The 17,375-nt window shown below is 35.1% G+C and overlaps 2 protein-coding genes across 2 annotated transcripts in view; both read right to left on the reverse strand.

Moving 5' to 3' along the window:
• Positions 1–1,670: 1,670 nt before the first annotated feature.
• Positions 1,671–9,726, reverse strand: SMCO3 (single-pass membrane protein with coiled-coil domains 3). Its single transcript, XM_006912647.3, has 2 exons — positions 9,585–9,726; positions 1,671–3,020 (listed from the first exon to the last, which is right to left on the reverse strand). Exon 2 carries the CDS (start codon positions 3,002–3,004, stop codon positions 2,327–2,329), a length of 678 nt encoding a protein of 225 aa, XP_006912709.1. The 5' UTR covers positions 3,005–3,020; positions 9,585–9,726; the 3' UTR covers positions 1,671–2,326.
• A 5,816-nt stretch (positions 9,727–15,542) lies between these two features.
• Positions 15,543–17,375, reverse strand: part of ART4 (ADP-ribosyltransferase 4 (Dombrock blood group)) — a 13,260-nt gene continuing 11,427 nt past the window's right edge. The window contains exon 3 of the mRNA XM_006912648.3: positions 15,543–16,683. Coding sequence (XP_006912710.1) covers positions 16,592–16,683 — 92 coding nt within the window. The 3' untranslated portion in view covers positions 15,543–16,591. The remainder of the gene's footprint in view (positions 16,684–17,375) is intronic.

Here is a 17,375-nt window from a genome sequence, read left to right on the forward strand (position 1 = left end):
CCCTGGGGGCGGACAACCTCCGCGTTTCTCCGCCCTGGAACCATAGAGATTAACTACGAACTCCAGGACCAGAGTGTTTTCCGCTCCAATACAGTACCGGATTGGTTTGTTATCGGCTAAACCCGCCCTCATTACCCAGGAAATTGATTGACATTTGTGTAGACCAATAGAAATAAGAAAACAGATCAGATATTTGATTGGCTGATGAAAAGACGGACTGCCTCTTGGGCGGGAGGTATTCTAACCTAATATCCGGGAGCTTCATTTATTTTGCCGCGCAACGCCGGCGCTTTCGATGTAGCGTGGTGTGTTTCTCGATTTGGGGTTGCCGGAATTGTGTTAATTTTCTGAAATTTTTTTTTTCATGACTTAAACTGGTGCGGTCTTTTGGGACCGTGTGTTTGAAACCTAATCCCCGAATGATACTTGCTACTGTGTTTGATGCGCTTTGCTAGCGTCATGTCCGTCCGGAAGTTCATTACTTTATAGACAACGTTTGTGGAGCGAGTCAGTGCCCGTGCTAGAATCCCAGATTGCTAAACTACGAGATTAGATTTTTAAATATGAGGTGGGGGGATTCACGTCTTGTCAGTTTTAAAATTGCGACTGGCTAGTTTATGTTGGCTTCTCCTCTTTTCCCCAGCCCAAAATCCTGTATAATGTTACTATGGATAGGGGATTATTCCCTTAGCTCTAGTTTTCGTCGTTCCTCTCTCCTATCCGCCATTTCTCTAAGACATTTCTTCTCCTTGAAGGTAATGTTAAATAAAGTTCTGCTCTTGACACGCTTGTCCCGTCCTCCCCTCATCTTAATCTGAATATCCTTTATAGGAAAATATGTTAGATATAGGCCAATTCTTACTATCGATTATCAATATTTCAAAATACAATGGAAATGCGTATTTTTAGCAGAATTGTTAAATGTGCACTTAACTGTTTAAGACTGATCCCTTACCTAAACTAAACTTTGTCTTAGGAAATTCTTAATTTGGTTTTAGACTGTATTTTGAGTCCCAGAAAGCAATAAAAAGATCTTGTTTAAAGCTTATAAATCAGGTAATAAACAAAAATATTTCATTTTGAAGGTGAACTAAATTGTGATCTTTTGCAACGAATTTTATAAAGCAATGACAGAAAAAATGATTACAATTGAAAAGTTAAAATATCTAGCTTTTAATTGTTGAGATATGCTCAGCTTTTTAAGTTTCAAGAATTAACTATAACATTCTTGCATCAACAGTTTTAATAATTTTATAAATGGAATCTAAGAGTCTCAATGTGGAGTTATTAGTTGGTGCAAGGTTTAGGAAACAAAACACTTGCATCTGCAGAATTTCAACTGAACCATTAGGCTTCTATAGCCTCTGAATTTTCCTGAAATTAGGTAATTAATGAAATGGGCCACCTAAAGCTTTATATACAATAGCAACAGCCTCCTTTCTGCTAGTATTGAAAATGAAATTTCTTTTTTTCTGAAAAGAAATATTATTTCTAATAAATTATGACTTTCCTCTAAGTGACAAATACTTAAAAGAGTAGCCACTTCCTCTCCTGTATCCTAGATACATTTTATGCATGTAAAGCTGAGATTTGCTTGTTTGTTTTTTGAATTTTCCAGAGTGTTCAAACATTCACTTGAGAGAGATGTAATCATTGCACCACAGCTGGTCAGGGTTAATCGCAATTTTAGAAACAAACCTTTATTTTTTAGTTTTAACTTTTATCTTTTATAAATCCATCCAGATTATTGTGTGTAATTCGTAGAAGTTTACAGAACCACTGCCTCCTTTCATCGTTGAAGTAAATTGTTAAAAACCGTATTTCAATCTCTTCCAGTTTAAGAAAAATTGGATTTATACTGATGGTCAAAACTATGGTAGTTTTTCTATTCAATTCGAAGGCCTAGGGTTTGTTCGCAGGTGGAAGTTACTAAGTATGTCCCCTTAGAACTAAATGATGTCTGAAGTAGAAATGAAAGTCTCTGCATTTTTAAGAATTGCAACTGGGAATTAGAAAAGGAAAAGGTAACCCCAATATATGCTTCCCTCCCATAGCATTTACTCTAATGTCCTGGTAGAGCAGAGTGAGAAGACATCCTGGGATATAATCTTTCATCTCACAGAATCTAGCACCAACTTATCTAGGCATTCATTGTTGATGCAAAACTCTAGAGTCGTCTTAGTTTTAGCATATCTAATTCCTTTTTCCAATTTGTTTACAATATTTATGTTTACCTTGGAAGTTTATGGGAAATGAACCTAATCAAAGAAACAAAACACTTATTGAGAGAAGCGGAAAATATTCCAGTGGCAAATAAAGTGGCTGTTTATTTCATTTGGTGTTTCACTGTGTTGGTGACTTCGGTAATGGCATGGTGATATTTTTCTGAGGCTGACTTGAATTCCACCAGATGCTTTTCATAACTTTTGATGGCTGCTTGAAGCTGCGTTTTCTCCACTGCTCCCAGGATGGCACGGAAGATCATATCTATGCCAAGGCCAAGAACAGCAACCCCTATACTACCAAGGAGAGAAGCACCAATTTGAGCTAACACAGTGACCAACTTGTTAATTATGCCAGTTGTGATATTTGAGCCCACGAGTTTAACAGCCACTGCACTGGCTGCAGAAGTAGCTTCTCCCAGGATGACTGAAATAACCTTTTGTACTATTGCAATTTTCTCTGTTTCCCTTTCCTGAATATCTTGAAGTTTTCTATAAAGGGTTGGCTCTAGTTTATCTTTTAGTGCTTCATCAACCTTTTGCAATTCCTTTTGGATTTGCATCACAGCTTGGATGATGATATCACAGTTTTCTTTGATGGTCCCATCTCTTTTCATTTCAATAGAGGCCAGCTTGCACCCCAAATGCATATTTAAAACCCCAATCAGCTTATTGGTGGCATTGAAGCTGTCAGATAAGCAATCAAGGAGCTGATGGTGAAGACGGTTTACTTCTTCCCGTCTCCTTGGGTTATCTGGGTAGAGGAAGTCACTATGAGCCATATTTCGAATATGATATCTGAAAAATAAAATGGTAAATTTTCACTAAAAATTTTGAAAAGTATCTGCTGTCTGCATAGATTTGACCAGGAAATCTTTTACTTTATGAACAGCAAAGTTGCAATATGCTATGTAAGAAATTCCTCAGAAAACTCAACAGGTTCTTCAAAACAATTATTTTTATGAAACTTTGAGTCAGTGTGTGGAAGTGTGGGTAACAGAATACAACCTATTGATGTGTTAATTAAGGCATTACATTTTGTGATGGGGAGGTCCTAAATAAAAAAATATTTGTGTTTCTCAAGCATCTCATTATTAATAAATAAACATGATTATTTCCAAGTAATGTTTAATAACATTTGAAATAGACTGGAGTTTGGAATGCTTAGCTCTTGATAACTAATGTTCTTTTATTTCTCTAACCTCTAGTCATCACACTGAATAGATCTATCAGATTGATTTCTCTGATATTTGGAGTTAAATTGGTAGGGCCAGAAGAATATTAAGATCTCTGAGTTTACAGAGCTATTAATATATAATTTGTTTGTATATTCTGTTATTTTAATTTACAATATTCAAATCAGTTTATATATCTTTACAGGTAAATTATTTCTACTCTAAACCAGGGGTCCCCAATTCCTGGGCTGCGGACCAGTACCGGTCCGTGGTCTGTTAGGAACTGGGCCGCACAGCAGGAAGTCAGCGGTGGGCTAGCAAGCGAAGCTTCATCTGTATTTGTAGCCGCCCTCCAGTGCTAGCTAGCATCACTGCCTCAGCTCCATCTCAGATCATCGGACATAAGATTCTCATAGGAGTATTGGTCCCTGGTGCCAAAAAGTTTGGGGACGTCTGCTCTAAAACTAAGGGACATTTGAAGGTGAATATAACATTAGAATCTTAACAAAAAAATCCTTGTGATAAGAAAATATAGTCAAAGTTCCTTGGATTAAAATCTCACTTGAGGAGAAAGTGGGCATGGTGCAGGGCAAAGTGTAATTATGACTCTGATTCTCCATTTGTAAAGCTTATAAACTGAATCATTTAGAATGGTCTGTATTGCACTTGGCTATTATTAAGATACGTTAGAGTTAGCATCGGAAAGAAGAAAATGCCATTCCACAGAAGTAGGTGCAGGAATACACTAAAGAATGAATAAAATAAGCCTGGTAGGAGCCTTCTTATGTTTGCATTTCTGGCTCAAAGTACCATGCAGAGAAGAAAAAATAAGCATGTTCTGAGTTTATTTGGGTGAAAGCTTGAGCACAGTAAGGATAATGTTACTCAATGTGCTGCATAGTTAGAATCAAGCACATTGAGTAACATTATCCTTACTGTGCTCACCCTGAGTAGGCTTACTATTTACCTGGCTCTTTTATTTTTTGTTTAAACTCTTAAGAGAAAAGGAAGAGAAAACAAAGTTCTCTATATCTGTGTGGGATCTGGCACATTCTCTGAGTAAACAGTATCGTGATTAATTGGGGCTCTATCTATTTTTGAACCATGGTTCTTAGCCTAGATCTAGGGAGACTGAGAAGCATAAGATAAAGGAGTGAAGGTATTTTTCTCTCAAGAAAGTAAACATGAAAATAGCCTATCCTCCAAATCATGAAGATATAATTTGGAAATGGAGAGGGGAACATTTTAAAAAATGGATTAGGAACAATCATTTATGCTGTTACATTTAGAAAAATTCATGGTACCTCTGGTGGAATAAACTTTATTATGGTCAGAAATTCATTTTTATCTTTGATTCAGATCCACTACACACACACACACACACACACACACACACACACACACACCCCACAAATTTCCCCAAGACTACTTAGAAAATATCTTAATTCCATTTAAAGAAATTGTTGAGTATTTATTAGATATTCCCCAAACAATATTGGGTTGCAAACTGCAATTTGATAACCACAAATTGGACTTTGATTTCTCTTTTTAATTTTAGGAATTTTCCATTAAACTTTTTTCTTTTTTTGGATTCTAGTTTTCAGATCTTACCATGAAACGAACACTCCAGTTTCTGACTTTGAATTCAGATCACCAACTAGATCCTTATTCAGATATTTGGGTGAGAGGAGTCTTACTTTGAAAAAGTGGAAAATATCTCTGGCAGCTATCATATGCCATTATAAGAAGGCATAACTTCCAGAAAAAGTATATGGTTCTATTTACTTCAAGAAAAACAAGTGGAGAATTGAAACTTCTTCCTGGATAGGAGGTTCAGTACTTCCAAGTGATCAGTTCTTTCTCAATTAATTCACTTTTAACATGACTTGACAAATTAATCATAAAATATATCCGAAACACCAAATAGGTGAAACTATTTCTTCAGGAAAAGTAATGATGGAACTTTTTCCTCCTCAAATATTAAAACACTATAAAAACACAATTTTCACCACTATTGTACAGGTGAAAATAGAATCATGCAACAAAATAGTCTTCCAAGCAGATCCTTCTATACATTCGATTTAATATATAAACATATGTAGCCATATATAAAAACATGTGGATGTATATCTATCTATCTATCTATCTATCTATCTATCTATCTATCTATCTATCTATCTATCAAGTGATCCTGGAATAATGGGCTAGTTTGAGGAGTTAAAAGTTAATGTTATCAGCATGACATGTAAAAAAATCTAATAAAATAGCTAGAAGAAAATGGATAATTTCAAATAAATATCTATATGGAAACCCATGGAAAAAAGTCATATAAAATGTTGACTAATAAAGATTACCATATTAAAAGAAAGCAAGTTGGGAGAAATTCAAGAAAAACAAAGTATGAATTTCTAAAGACTCATTATGAATAAAGAAAATGGAAATAATCTAATAGCTAACTGAGCAAACAACAGACAGTAAAAGAAGATAGTAGCTAATTCATGAAAACAAAAAATCTTACCAGAAATCAGACATATTACTTTTTCAACTATAAAAATAACATTTTCTTTATATATTCAAGCCCTTTTATACCCAGATGATTCAGACATCAATCTATAATTTTGTGCCAATAACAAGTTTGCATAAAAGATGTCATGATGTGCTCAGAATTAGTTTTCACATCTAATGAAAAAAGACTTTTATTTTTCTGAGTCAGCTTACCTTCCTAGCTTTCTTCCTTAGGAAAGGGCTTTGGGAGGGTTCCTTGTGCAAATATCGTCAGCAGACCTGCTACTATACCTGCTCCAGTACTGAATAGAGTTCAAGGTTACTTCTATCCCAACAGTGAGATAAACGCTAGAGAATTAGGTAGAGGAGAGGTGGGGCTTTAAGGTGAAACTAATGAATAATTTCTTGGACAGATGAAATTTGAAGAGCCTGGCGAAAGAAGCAATTTAATAATTTAGTAACAATTTATCTAATGGAATGGTGAGTGCCTTTCTAGTATAAGTATGCTAGGCTTTGTAGAGCACACAGAAATGAAAAGTCATGGCCCTTGCTTACATGGAATTTCTAATCTAGTTAAGAAGTTAAGACATTTAAAATTACATGTCAAGTTGAAAGTAATATGTCATTCAAAATTATAGAGAGAGGCGGTGTTTGATTTGTGCAAATTCAAGTTTTAAACAACCTACACTTTAATATCTATTGACACTGGGTCCTTATGGAGACATTCAGTTACCTAGGGAGGGTTAATAATTTGCACTCTTTTAGTTTATTACTCTTAAATATGTGCTTGACATTTATACAAGTTATCAGCCACACAGAAAATCACAGTTGGTAATGTGCAGCGTTTCTTCTGTTGCCTAGGACAATTTAATTCTGATTCTCAAATTGCTTACTTCACTCAGCAAAACAAAAGCCCTTCAATTAATGGGAGTCACCCTTCCTAAGGAGCCTACTCATTACGTAGGCATGCCAAAGCGATGTCTGATTAACAGTATATAGTACTGCTCTTAAAAGTTGTTCTGGACCATATTCTTTCCTCTATCTTATTAACTTTTCAGGGATGACCTTTTAAATATTGACTTTAAAGTTTAATCTTTAAAAAATCATTTTAAAGGCATTTTAAAAATGACTTTTAAAGATTGGCACCAGCACATAACTAAGTGATCTGGTTACCTGCACATTATGTATGGTAAATGTGAACTTTTACACGATTTGTTTTCACATAATGGTGCTCCCTATCAGTGTAAAATTCACTCTGGTCCGTTACCATCCACTTCTGTACTGCGGAGTTTGTGCTGTTATTTGCGTATTTTATTGTAGTGGCTCATGAAATAGATTCTAAAGAACCCTGGGACAGCCTGATGGAGAATTTCTAGCCAGCAGGGGGAGCTCTTGGTCTCTGGCACGCCTATTTCATCTCAGCCAATGCTAAAGCAGCAGTGTTTTCTTGTGTTTGCTGTATTAGGGCTTGTAGGTGGATAAAATTGTATTTGATGAGTGTTCTGTTGCTAAAACGGAGTTTGGAAATCACATGTATTTTAACTTGTTAATTCATAATAACAAGTAAACGTTTGGAAACGCCAGTGATCAGCATGTCTTAGGAAGTTCAATGGAAGCAAAGACTAGCTTCAGATGGATTCTTATTGAATTCATGTCAATTTTGTTGAGAAGTAAACATTCAAGATTAAAGAGCATATAAAAAAGGATATATATTGATGATTATCAAAAGGAAATATATTGATGATTATCTAAAAGTTAAGGTTTATTTAGTGATACTATACTGTTGTTTTAGTTTTTCAGGAAAGGAACCACCTTGCAAAATGAAAATAAGTATTGATTATCACATATTTGAATAAAAAATCCTCAGGATACTTTTGTGAATAACAGTAGTGCATTGCCTGTCAAGTGCTGTAGAAATTTAAAGAGAGAAATTAATACTGAGGTGATTAGTGGATGCTTCATGGAGAAAGTGATGTGATATGTGTTTTGATAGATGGTAGAATGATAACATGAAAAAATTAAATAAAACAAAGTATTTTAAAATATAAAGTCAATAGCACTAATATATAAACACTTTAAAATAGAAGGAGAAAAACACTCATCAATCTATCATGTTTTTGTTGTTGTTATTCCTTTCCAAAGCTTATTTAAATGTATAGATATTTTTACAAAGTTGTAATATTAAATAAAATTTTCACCTTATATTAATTTACTTAAATGCCCATATTTCTAGTTTTTTAATCATTTTATTGGTTAAATAAAATATTCCATAAGATATCTTGTCCATAATTTAATAAATCTCCTATTGTTTCACTATCATCATATTCTAATGAGCATTTTAATACACAGTCTCCCCCTTCATTTATCTGAATTATTTCCTCAGCATAAATTTATGGAAGAACTATATAACTAATGGAAATTAAAATTTTTATTACTTTTGATATGTATTGCAAATTGTATTCCAAAATCTTTCACACTGCCATCAAAGTCAAAGATGGTCCTGTTAAATAGTGTTGATTTGGGGAGCATAAAGTTAAATTTCAAGAAGAGTTCTTGCCTTTGTAGAAATGCATACTGAAAACATTAATGATGAAATGATGTGGTCTCTGAGATTTGCTTCCAAATAATCTAGAAAGGAGACTTGATAGGGTTATCGAGGAAATAAGATAAACCTTGTTTTGATAATTTTAAGGCTGGATTATGGATACATGGGAGTTAATTATATGAATATCTTCACTTCTGTGCATATTTTAACTTTTCCCATAATAACAATTAAAAGAAGAAAGGAAGAGGAACAAAACATGACCCTGTCTAAGCCTCTGAGTGCTCTCTGAGCTTTTATGTTTCTCCCTGTTGTCACTTTTCCTCATTATCTGTATAGGTCCAGCTATCATGCAAGGTTCTCTTATTTGGAAGTGTGAGAACAGGATATAGGTAAAGTCAGAGCTTTTCAGGAGAAAATAACAGCTACTAACTAGTCTGAGCCTCCTCCTTTAATTTAAATCAAAACCATGGACTTTAATTAAAAAAAAAAAAACATCGAAAAGTTGATCATGGTGTAATGACTGATGTAAATTTTTCTAAAGAATATTTCTGATCAGAAAGCAGAATATCAATGTCATTCATCAGCATTTATCAAATGCTTATTTGAGAAACCTCTACTATATACCTCATTGAGGCATTAAAAAAAGTAGGCAATGTTTCTTGCTCAAGAAGATAAGTCTATTTGGAAAGAGGGCAAATTCCCAATGATATTTAAATGTAATAACTTATGAAGGAGCATAAACACTACACATTAAGTAGTATTGGATTGCAAATTCATTCTTTTTCAGATACTGAGTACTCACATTAGTGTTGAAGACAGGAAATTTAACAACCCATGTAAACAACAGTCATACAGGTGTCATTTTATCCTTAATCCTTTCTAAAATTGCAGTCTTTACTGCTTAATCTTCTGACTTAATCAGTTATATAAGCTGTTAATTTTTCTTCTTTCTCTGGTGTCTTCAGAGAACTAAATAATCACAAGATATGTGCCATGGGATCCTCTTAAAACAAGTTGTTTTATTACTTTATTATACTTATGGCTAGGATTCGAGACTGACATGTTATTTCAAATTGCCTCTAATATTGAGAAACCGAGTATTATATCATTACTAATAGATATATCCATATTGCTTACCTTGCTGTGTTTCTGAGTTCAGTAGTCCCAGCAGTTGTTTCGCAGTATTGTTGAAGTGCTTTTTCATCTGGTTCATCTGGATTTTTCTGATGGAATGTGATGACTTAGAGGCTTTGCTAGTCTCTGCTGGGTCCCTCTGCCTGTCTGGTTTATAGACTACTTCTGCATAGCTTAGTTTGCAGAATTCTTCTATTTCCTAGATTAATATAAAATTGGTGTATATTAAGTAATATAATCTGAAAGACTAATAAAGTAAAACATTTATTTTTCTATTCTCTAATGGACTATATATTATTTAAAATTACTATACAACTGAGCTAAACATTTATTTTTCTATTCTCTAATGGACTATATATTGTTAAAAATTACTATACAACTGAGCTAAACATTTCTTTTTCTATTCTCTAATGGACTATATATTGTTAAAAATTACTATACAACTGAGCTAATTCAGTTGGATAGAGTAGATGGCTCTTCGATTGCACCTCTCAGATTTGGAGATTTCATCTTGTTAGCTATTCAAATATTAAGTTTTCCCTAGCTTCTGTTTCATTTATAGCTCCATCTGTTGCTGATTGCTTTGTTTAGGTTTCCGAAAGATATAAATCCAACTATATTTTCAGCCAAATGAGGAGTTTTTTTGTGTGCTCTATTAATTTCTCTGCTCTTCATCACTATCTTTCCTGTTATCTTGGCGAATTGTCTTGATGATATAAAAAGCTTAAAGACCAATGTGACTCTTTTATTCCTTAAAGCTTGGATCGGAGTCTTCCATACTTCTTCCTCTGGATTCTGTCCTAATCTCCATTGACTTCTCTACAACAAAGATACCTCAGAAGTAGGAGAAATCACTCAGCCTAGTATAATTTTGTGGAAAAACTGCAGGCTTTAGAATAAGATAGTCCTGATTTTGTATACCTGAAGTACCACTTACTAACCATGTAACCCTGAGAAAATCACTTAATCTCTCTAAATATTTTCATTGGTGTAGTGTGAGTACATAATTTATGGGTTGTCATAAGGATTAAGTGAGATAATGCATGTAAAGCACTTGACATAGTGCCTGATATATGACAAAAAGTTACTAAGTGGTAGTTCTTATATTAACAGCAATACTTTCTGCTGTTATTGGGTGAGGAGAGGATACAGAACCAAGATGGTAGCTAGGACTTGTAAAATCTAAAGGTGTTGCCTTATTATGGTCCTAAAGAAAGGTTAAATGGGGTACTAGTGGGTCATTTTGCACTCAGTGTAGACTAGAGCCTCACCATGTAGGGACATGGGAGAAAAAGCAAAAAGCATGTGTGGCCAGTGGATCTGAGCTATGTATGGATGGACAGGAAGGATTTCTACAGACATGTAGGGGCTGGGGTATGGAGGAGATAATATAGGTGCAGGGAACTATGATCAAAGGAGCTGGACAAAAAAAAATCGTAGGGCATTTTTGGGGGATAAAATTAATCCACTCTGCTGATGGTACAGGTATATATGAAAACTGAAGGGAAGGCAAGTTGTGAAAATACTTGAGCAGTTTGTAGATTGTCTTAAATGTCATGCTAGGAACTTTATTTTATTCTGTAGGTAATACTTAACCTTTAAAGTTTTTGACTGTGGGATAACATTAGGAGGTTGGGATTTCAGAAAGGTCACTTTATATAAACTGAATTAGTTGGTATGGACAAGAAACATGGGCCACCAACTCCAGGGCCTACAGTAGCTGGAGAAGATAGGTAAGTAATTGAAACACTTAGTGTAAGACAAAAGAGTGTAGAGGGTGGATGTACTCTAAAGAGGACAATTTCAGCTCTTGGTAATTTTTCTAACTAGAACCTGGGCTTAGTGCTGCCAGTTAATTTCATTTTTTTTTTCTCAATAATCTAGAGAAATCAAAATTTCTATCTTTCAGTTTTTAAATCTGATAACTGATACAAATTTTAAACATACATTGTACTGGTCAAATAAGACACATCTGCTGATTGGATTTTGCCTGTGGACTGCATTTTTTACCTCTGGAACTAAAAGTATTGAGACCAAATGTGAGACTATTAAAATTGTCTAGATGAGAGAGAGGAATTGGAGTAGTAGTTATGGGACTGTCAGGGACGGGTTACACAGAAATAAGATCAGAGAGAATTAACAAGTCTCAGGGACAGATTTGATACGGGGAAGAGAAAATGAAAATGGATTTTGAGCTTCAACAATGAAGCAAAGGTTAAGAGGAGAAGGTGATTTTAGAGGAGACAAGAGCAGTTTGGGGATACATTGTGTGGAAAATACTGGTGCAGTCACCTATAGAAATGACCAATAGGTAGTTGAAAATGTAGACCTGGAGGTCAGGAAAACTGCTGAGGCTACACTAGGAAATTGAGGAGTCATCTGGATACAGATGGCATTTGTAGTTATGGGGACAGTTGAGATCTCCAAGGGATAAAGTATAGAATATAAGTATATATTCTATACTTTACAGCCTTACTGAGCTTACTGACTGGAGAGCTATTGGTGGTAGAAGGAGGAAGAGAAACCTGTTAAAAAAAATAAATGCTTAGAGAGAATATAGAAGGACCAGAGTTGTACAACATCATGGAGGCTTCAGGAAGAGAAAATTTCAAAGTAGGAAGAGGTATTTGGCAATTTAAGTAATGCAGAGAGCTCTAGATGGTTAGGGCCAGGAAATGGGGCAATGGATTTGATAATTAGAAGTTATTGGTACCTTATAGGAAAATAATGGAGCACAGGATAAATTATAATGATGCAAAAAATTTCTCTTTTGAGAAATTAGAGAATTGAAGGAATGAGACAGAATCATTACTGGAAGGGAAATCAGGGTCAAACTTTTTTTTTTTTTTAACTGAGTAGGGAACTGAGTATGTATGTAGTTAAAAAGAGAAGGAAAATTTAAAGAGGGAGAGATAGAGGATGAAAGATATAATAGCTTGGGCTGCCAATTTACTAAATAAGAATATATTCTTATTAAAAAGAATGTATTGTTAAAAAATTAAGGTAGTAGTACATTTGAGGATGTTTCTAAATATTATATTTCATCTTATAGGATAATTGGATAAACTTAAACTAATTTTCCCTCTTAGTAATTCTATTTCTAATTATTACAATGCAAAGTTCAGGTAAATATAAACATTATTATTAGATAATCTGGTAGAAACAACTGTCCAAGGTTAGGAAACAAAATAACCCTCTTCATTTTTGTCTCACATGCCAATTTTTATATATCTCAAGGCCTCGCCTCTCGTAAGCAACTAATCAATATTTTTGACATGATTTACCTAGAAGTAGATAAGGTCAGCAAATGAAGAGTAATAGAATTTTCTTGCTTACATGAATAAGATCAAGGTAGATGATTTATTCTCATTTGTCTCCTTCTGAGGTCTTATGATTAGGAGGTATTAGAGGCTGAAAAATTGAGGTGCTCTAATGTTTCACAGTGAAAAGACCATAACGCTTGTAGAAGTAGGAGGTCTGAGATGTGCTTTACTGGGGAAGAACAGTCAGACATGTCCATTTCCCTACCATAAAGTCTTTGGCTTTCCTGCATTGTAAATGAGTGCACACTCTCAATATTGCTCTGTTTCACGTGATACCTAACATTAAATTTGTTGAGAATAAGAAAAACAATGAATAACTATAGTTTTTTAATTTTAATTTTCCTCCTGAAAATGTCTAAATTGTTTCCCCCCATTTTCTTCTTTAAAACAAAAACATACTTCCCTATACTCTGAAGATGAAGAACTAAAAGGGAAAGGACTTGAGTGTGAGCATTTGATGGAGAGAGAGAGAGAGAGAAGGTACTCTATGTACTTTCTCGCCTGTCACTTCCACCAAGGTTGCCAGATAACCTCCTTAGTCATGGATACTTTACAGTTGCCCTTTTGTTAGTTTGAGCCAAGAGCTCAGCTCCAAATCCAACACTGTCATTGTAATTACTGTTGTAATGGTCAGTGAGGAATCCCTTCCTTACTCCCTTTCAGTAAGACCTTGGGAACATCCTGTGGTGAGGGTCAAGGGGATTTTTGACCACTTCCAGAGTTTAGAGGGTGTGGAAAAAGCATGACTTTTAATACATTAACTGCATTTTGTTTCAGCTCCAAAGCTGGAACTTTGTTCATTTGAAATAGATATCCATTAAAACCTGTCTTATTTTGAGGAGGCTCTTGAGCTGATCCATTTGCTACCCTCCCCTCAAAAATACACATGTATAAATGGGAAGAAGAGGTACAGCTCTCACTTTGTTACTTTTTCTGAATCTGTATGTGCCCAGGGTTTCACCATCTCTTCTTGGTTTTAGGATTGTGTCCCAGGATATTTCAACGCTAGGGGATTCACATGGAAATGAATGGGACAAGGACCAGGAAAAGTCCTGGGGCAGTCTATGAAATGACTGGAAGAATGGCTGGTAGCAGTTCAAGGGAAGCCTTCACCAGATGCTCACAGGAACAACGGCTAGTGTTAGAGATGGGTGGTGCCTACTTCAATAAAGTGTGGTGGTTTTCAGATGCCGGTGGCTCTTGTGAGGCTGGCCATCACTTACGATGCCTCTCTCAGTCATTTTCCCACCACTGGGCATCACTAATCTGCCCACTCTGATGACTTCTTGTCTGCTGCTGCTTCCCAGCTTGTGGAACTATTAGGGGAAAGCTGTACTCTTCTCAAACCTATTACTTATTTAATGTTTTTCTCAAATACTTTGGTTTTGGGTTCCTCTCATTTACTCTCAATTCATTCAGGTTTTGAAAAACAAAGTGAGGTAGGTGCACTTTTTCAAAAATTAAATTTATTGAGGTGACATTGGTTAATAAGATTTTATAGGCTTCAAATGTACAATTCAATAATACATTATCTGTATATTGCATTGTGTGTTCACCACCCAAAGTCAAATCTCCTTCCATCACCATATGTTTGACCCTTTTACCCTTGTCTACCCTGCCTCCGCCCCCCTGCTTTCCTTTGGTGCACTTGTTTTTATCTTATGCCTCCTCTCGTTCTTCCTCTGAGGCCATGCGCATAGTATAGCCTAACTGAATGGAGCATAAGTGGGGAGAAAAAAGTTAACTGGCATAAAGCAAAACAAAACAAAACACATGATCGTTTGCTACAAAATAATAAAAAGAAGAAAGTCCTGTAATACTTGTAATACCTCTTGCCCCCCGCCCCCACTTTTTATCAGTCACCAATGGGTGCTACATCTTGGTATCTCTGAAAGCATCTAGATAAATAAATGTCTGTTGAATTTTACCAAATCAAGAACTAGTTCATTTAGTATGTCAAAATCCCTGTGCAATGAATCATAACAATTATCTTTATGGAAGGTCTATGCATGCTTTATTGAGTATAGAGGTCAATGAAAGCTAGATGACAGAGATACACTTGGCCCTGTTATTCTCAAAATCCCAATGTAAAGAATGATAATACTAGATGGCTGAATTCTTTCTCTCTACCAGGTGATTTTACGCAGTTAAGTCCCCATTGAGTCTCTTTTGTCATTGCACAGGTCCTTCAGGAAGTCCTGCTGGGGCTGGATGAGTTGATTTTCACTTTCGTCGTTTCTTATCCAAATCTCAGAGGGGCTAAGGAGTGCGGACTTCCAGAATTCAAGCTGTCGAAGTCAGCTATTACCTTCGCTCCATTGAGAACAATATTCTTTGGCGAAGCGGTAGGGCAATCCCCATTGCCCCGCCTATGTTTTAATACTACCGAAGAGTTAGAGGACATCCGCAGCTGTGAAGTTTGATGATTTATACTTCTTTTTAATTGTTTGCATGTAATGTGGACTCAATAGATCTTTGATATTTGCTTGGTAATTAGATGTTTTCTTTTCTTTCTTTCTTTCTTTCTTTCTTTCTTCTTTCTTTCTTCTTTCTTTCTTTCTTTCTTTCTTCTTTCTTTCTTCTTTCTTTCTTTCTTTCTTTCTTCTTTCTTTCTTCTTTCTTTCTTTCTTTCTTTCTTCTTTCTTTCTTTCTTTCTTTCTTTCTTTCTTTCTTCCTTTCTTTCTTTCTTTCTTTCTTTCTTTGTTTACCTCCATAAGCATCTACAAGCTTTGCTAATGTATATAAATTTGCAACAAATATTTAAAATCCAATTTACCACAAAGTTCTCTGTAAATTAACATATGAGTTTAAATTCTAACTTTTGTAATAGGTTAGAAACATGTGTGCAACACCTCATTACTGGCAGTGAATGAGATTTCGCTAACATCTTTCACTTGTATTTCTCAAGTTTCCATGTTTCCTTCCATCTGAGACTACACTCATTTGGTCTTGAATACCGATAAAAACTTCTGAAGAAAATTAATTTCTTAATTATGTCTCTGGGGCTCAAAGCTTTTTCATTTGATGGAGAATTTGGCATTTGCTTTCTTCTAACTCAAGCTTCTCTGATTTCTTCCTATTTAAGACTACTAAATCAAAAATAAAGGAACATTCTTATATTCATCATAACTCCAATTTGCTTGAGATAGAAAGTTTAATTCAAATTATTTAAGCGAAAATATAATTTATTGATTCGTGTAACTAAAAAGCCCATAGTATCAGTTGTAGGCACAGTGGGATCTAGTGGCTTAAACACTCTCATCAGGGCTCAGTTTCCTTTCACTTCTCAGCTCTTCCTTCACTGTGTTGGTTTCATTCTAAGGGAGTTAAGGTCCCCTCTCCCAGGGGCAAGATAGCTGCTAGCAGCTCTAGGCTCACACACTGTTTTCATTAATCTCCACTTAGGAAAAAAAAAAAAAAAGCCCACCCCACTCCCAAATCTAAAGCCAAAAAAGCACCCTGAATTTATCTCACAGACTCTGATTGGGCCATTTTCTATTCCAGCATAGATCTCCGTGTCCATGGAGAAGAAATATACTGAGTTACATGCCCATTCATAGGCAGGAGGCTGAGCTAGATCTGCATCAATTGATGATGGGAGCGCAGAGCAATCCCTCAAGGATATTTAGGGTACCCTAATTGGAATAAATCAAAAGGGTACAGGAAAAGCAAAACAATAAGTTTCCTTTATACTCCACTTTTAGAAGAGAAGATGACACTGATCAAAAAAGAGAGAGTAGCAATAACGACAGGAGCAGGGATGCACTTGATGCTGAAAGCTGTGAAAACAAACAAAAAAGTTAGAAATGTTTTAGCTAGCAGACATTTTAAAAACTACCTCATTTCTCCTTTGATTAACTTTTTTTTAACTTAGAAAATTCCTAATAAAAATATTCGAACTTAATGCCTTTTAATAAAGTATTCTCTTAGATTTTTTTAAAACTAACATGTCAGTTTACTTATTTTGTAGATGATGAAACAGCCATCAAGAGGTTAAGAGATTTTCTTTAGATTACTCAGTGAGCTGGTGGTGGAGATCTCCTGATTGTCAACCTTTATTGCTAAAATTAGCATCATCACCATCACCATCACTCTCATCTTAACTGTCATCATCTTCAACTCCATTATGAAAGTTAACATTAAGTAATTATTCTGTGCTAGGATCTGTTTTAAGCACTTGCTGTAAATTAACTCACTTAATCTTCATGACAAACCTCTGAGATATTCTCATTATCCTCATTTTTTAGTTGATGAAACTGTGACACAGAAATGTGAAGACATTTGCCAAATGTCATACACCTAGTATGTAGTGTAGGCAGCATTCAAACTCAGACAATCTGGCCCAACTCTATATTTTCAATCGATGTATTGTCTCCCCATATATTGTCTCCTCATAGAATTTTTATTTTTTTTAAATTTTTTTATTATAAGGTAGGCAAAAAGTATTCACAAATCTTACTGTGGTGTGTGT

The sequence above is a fragment of the Pteropus alecto genome, unplaced genomic scaffold (genome assembly GCF_000325575.1).
Source record: "Pteropus alecto unplaced genomic scaffold, ASM32557v1 scaffold103, whole genome shotgun sequence".
NCBI lineage: Eukaryota > Metazoa > Chordata > Mammalia > Chiroptera > Pteropodidae > Pteropus > Pteropus alecto.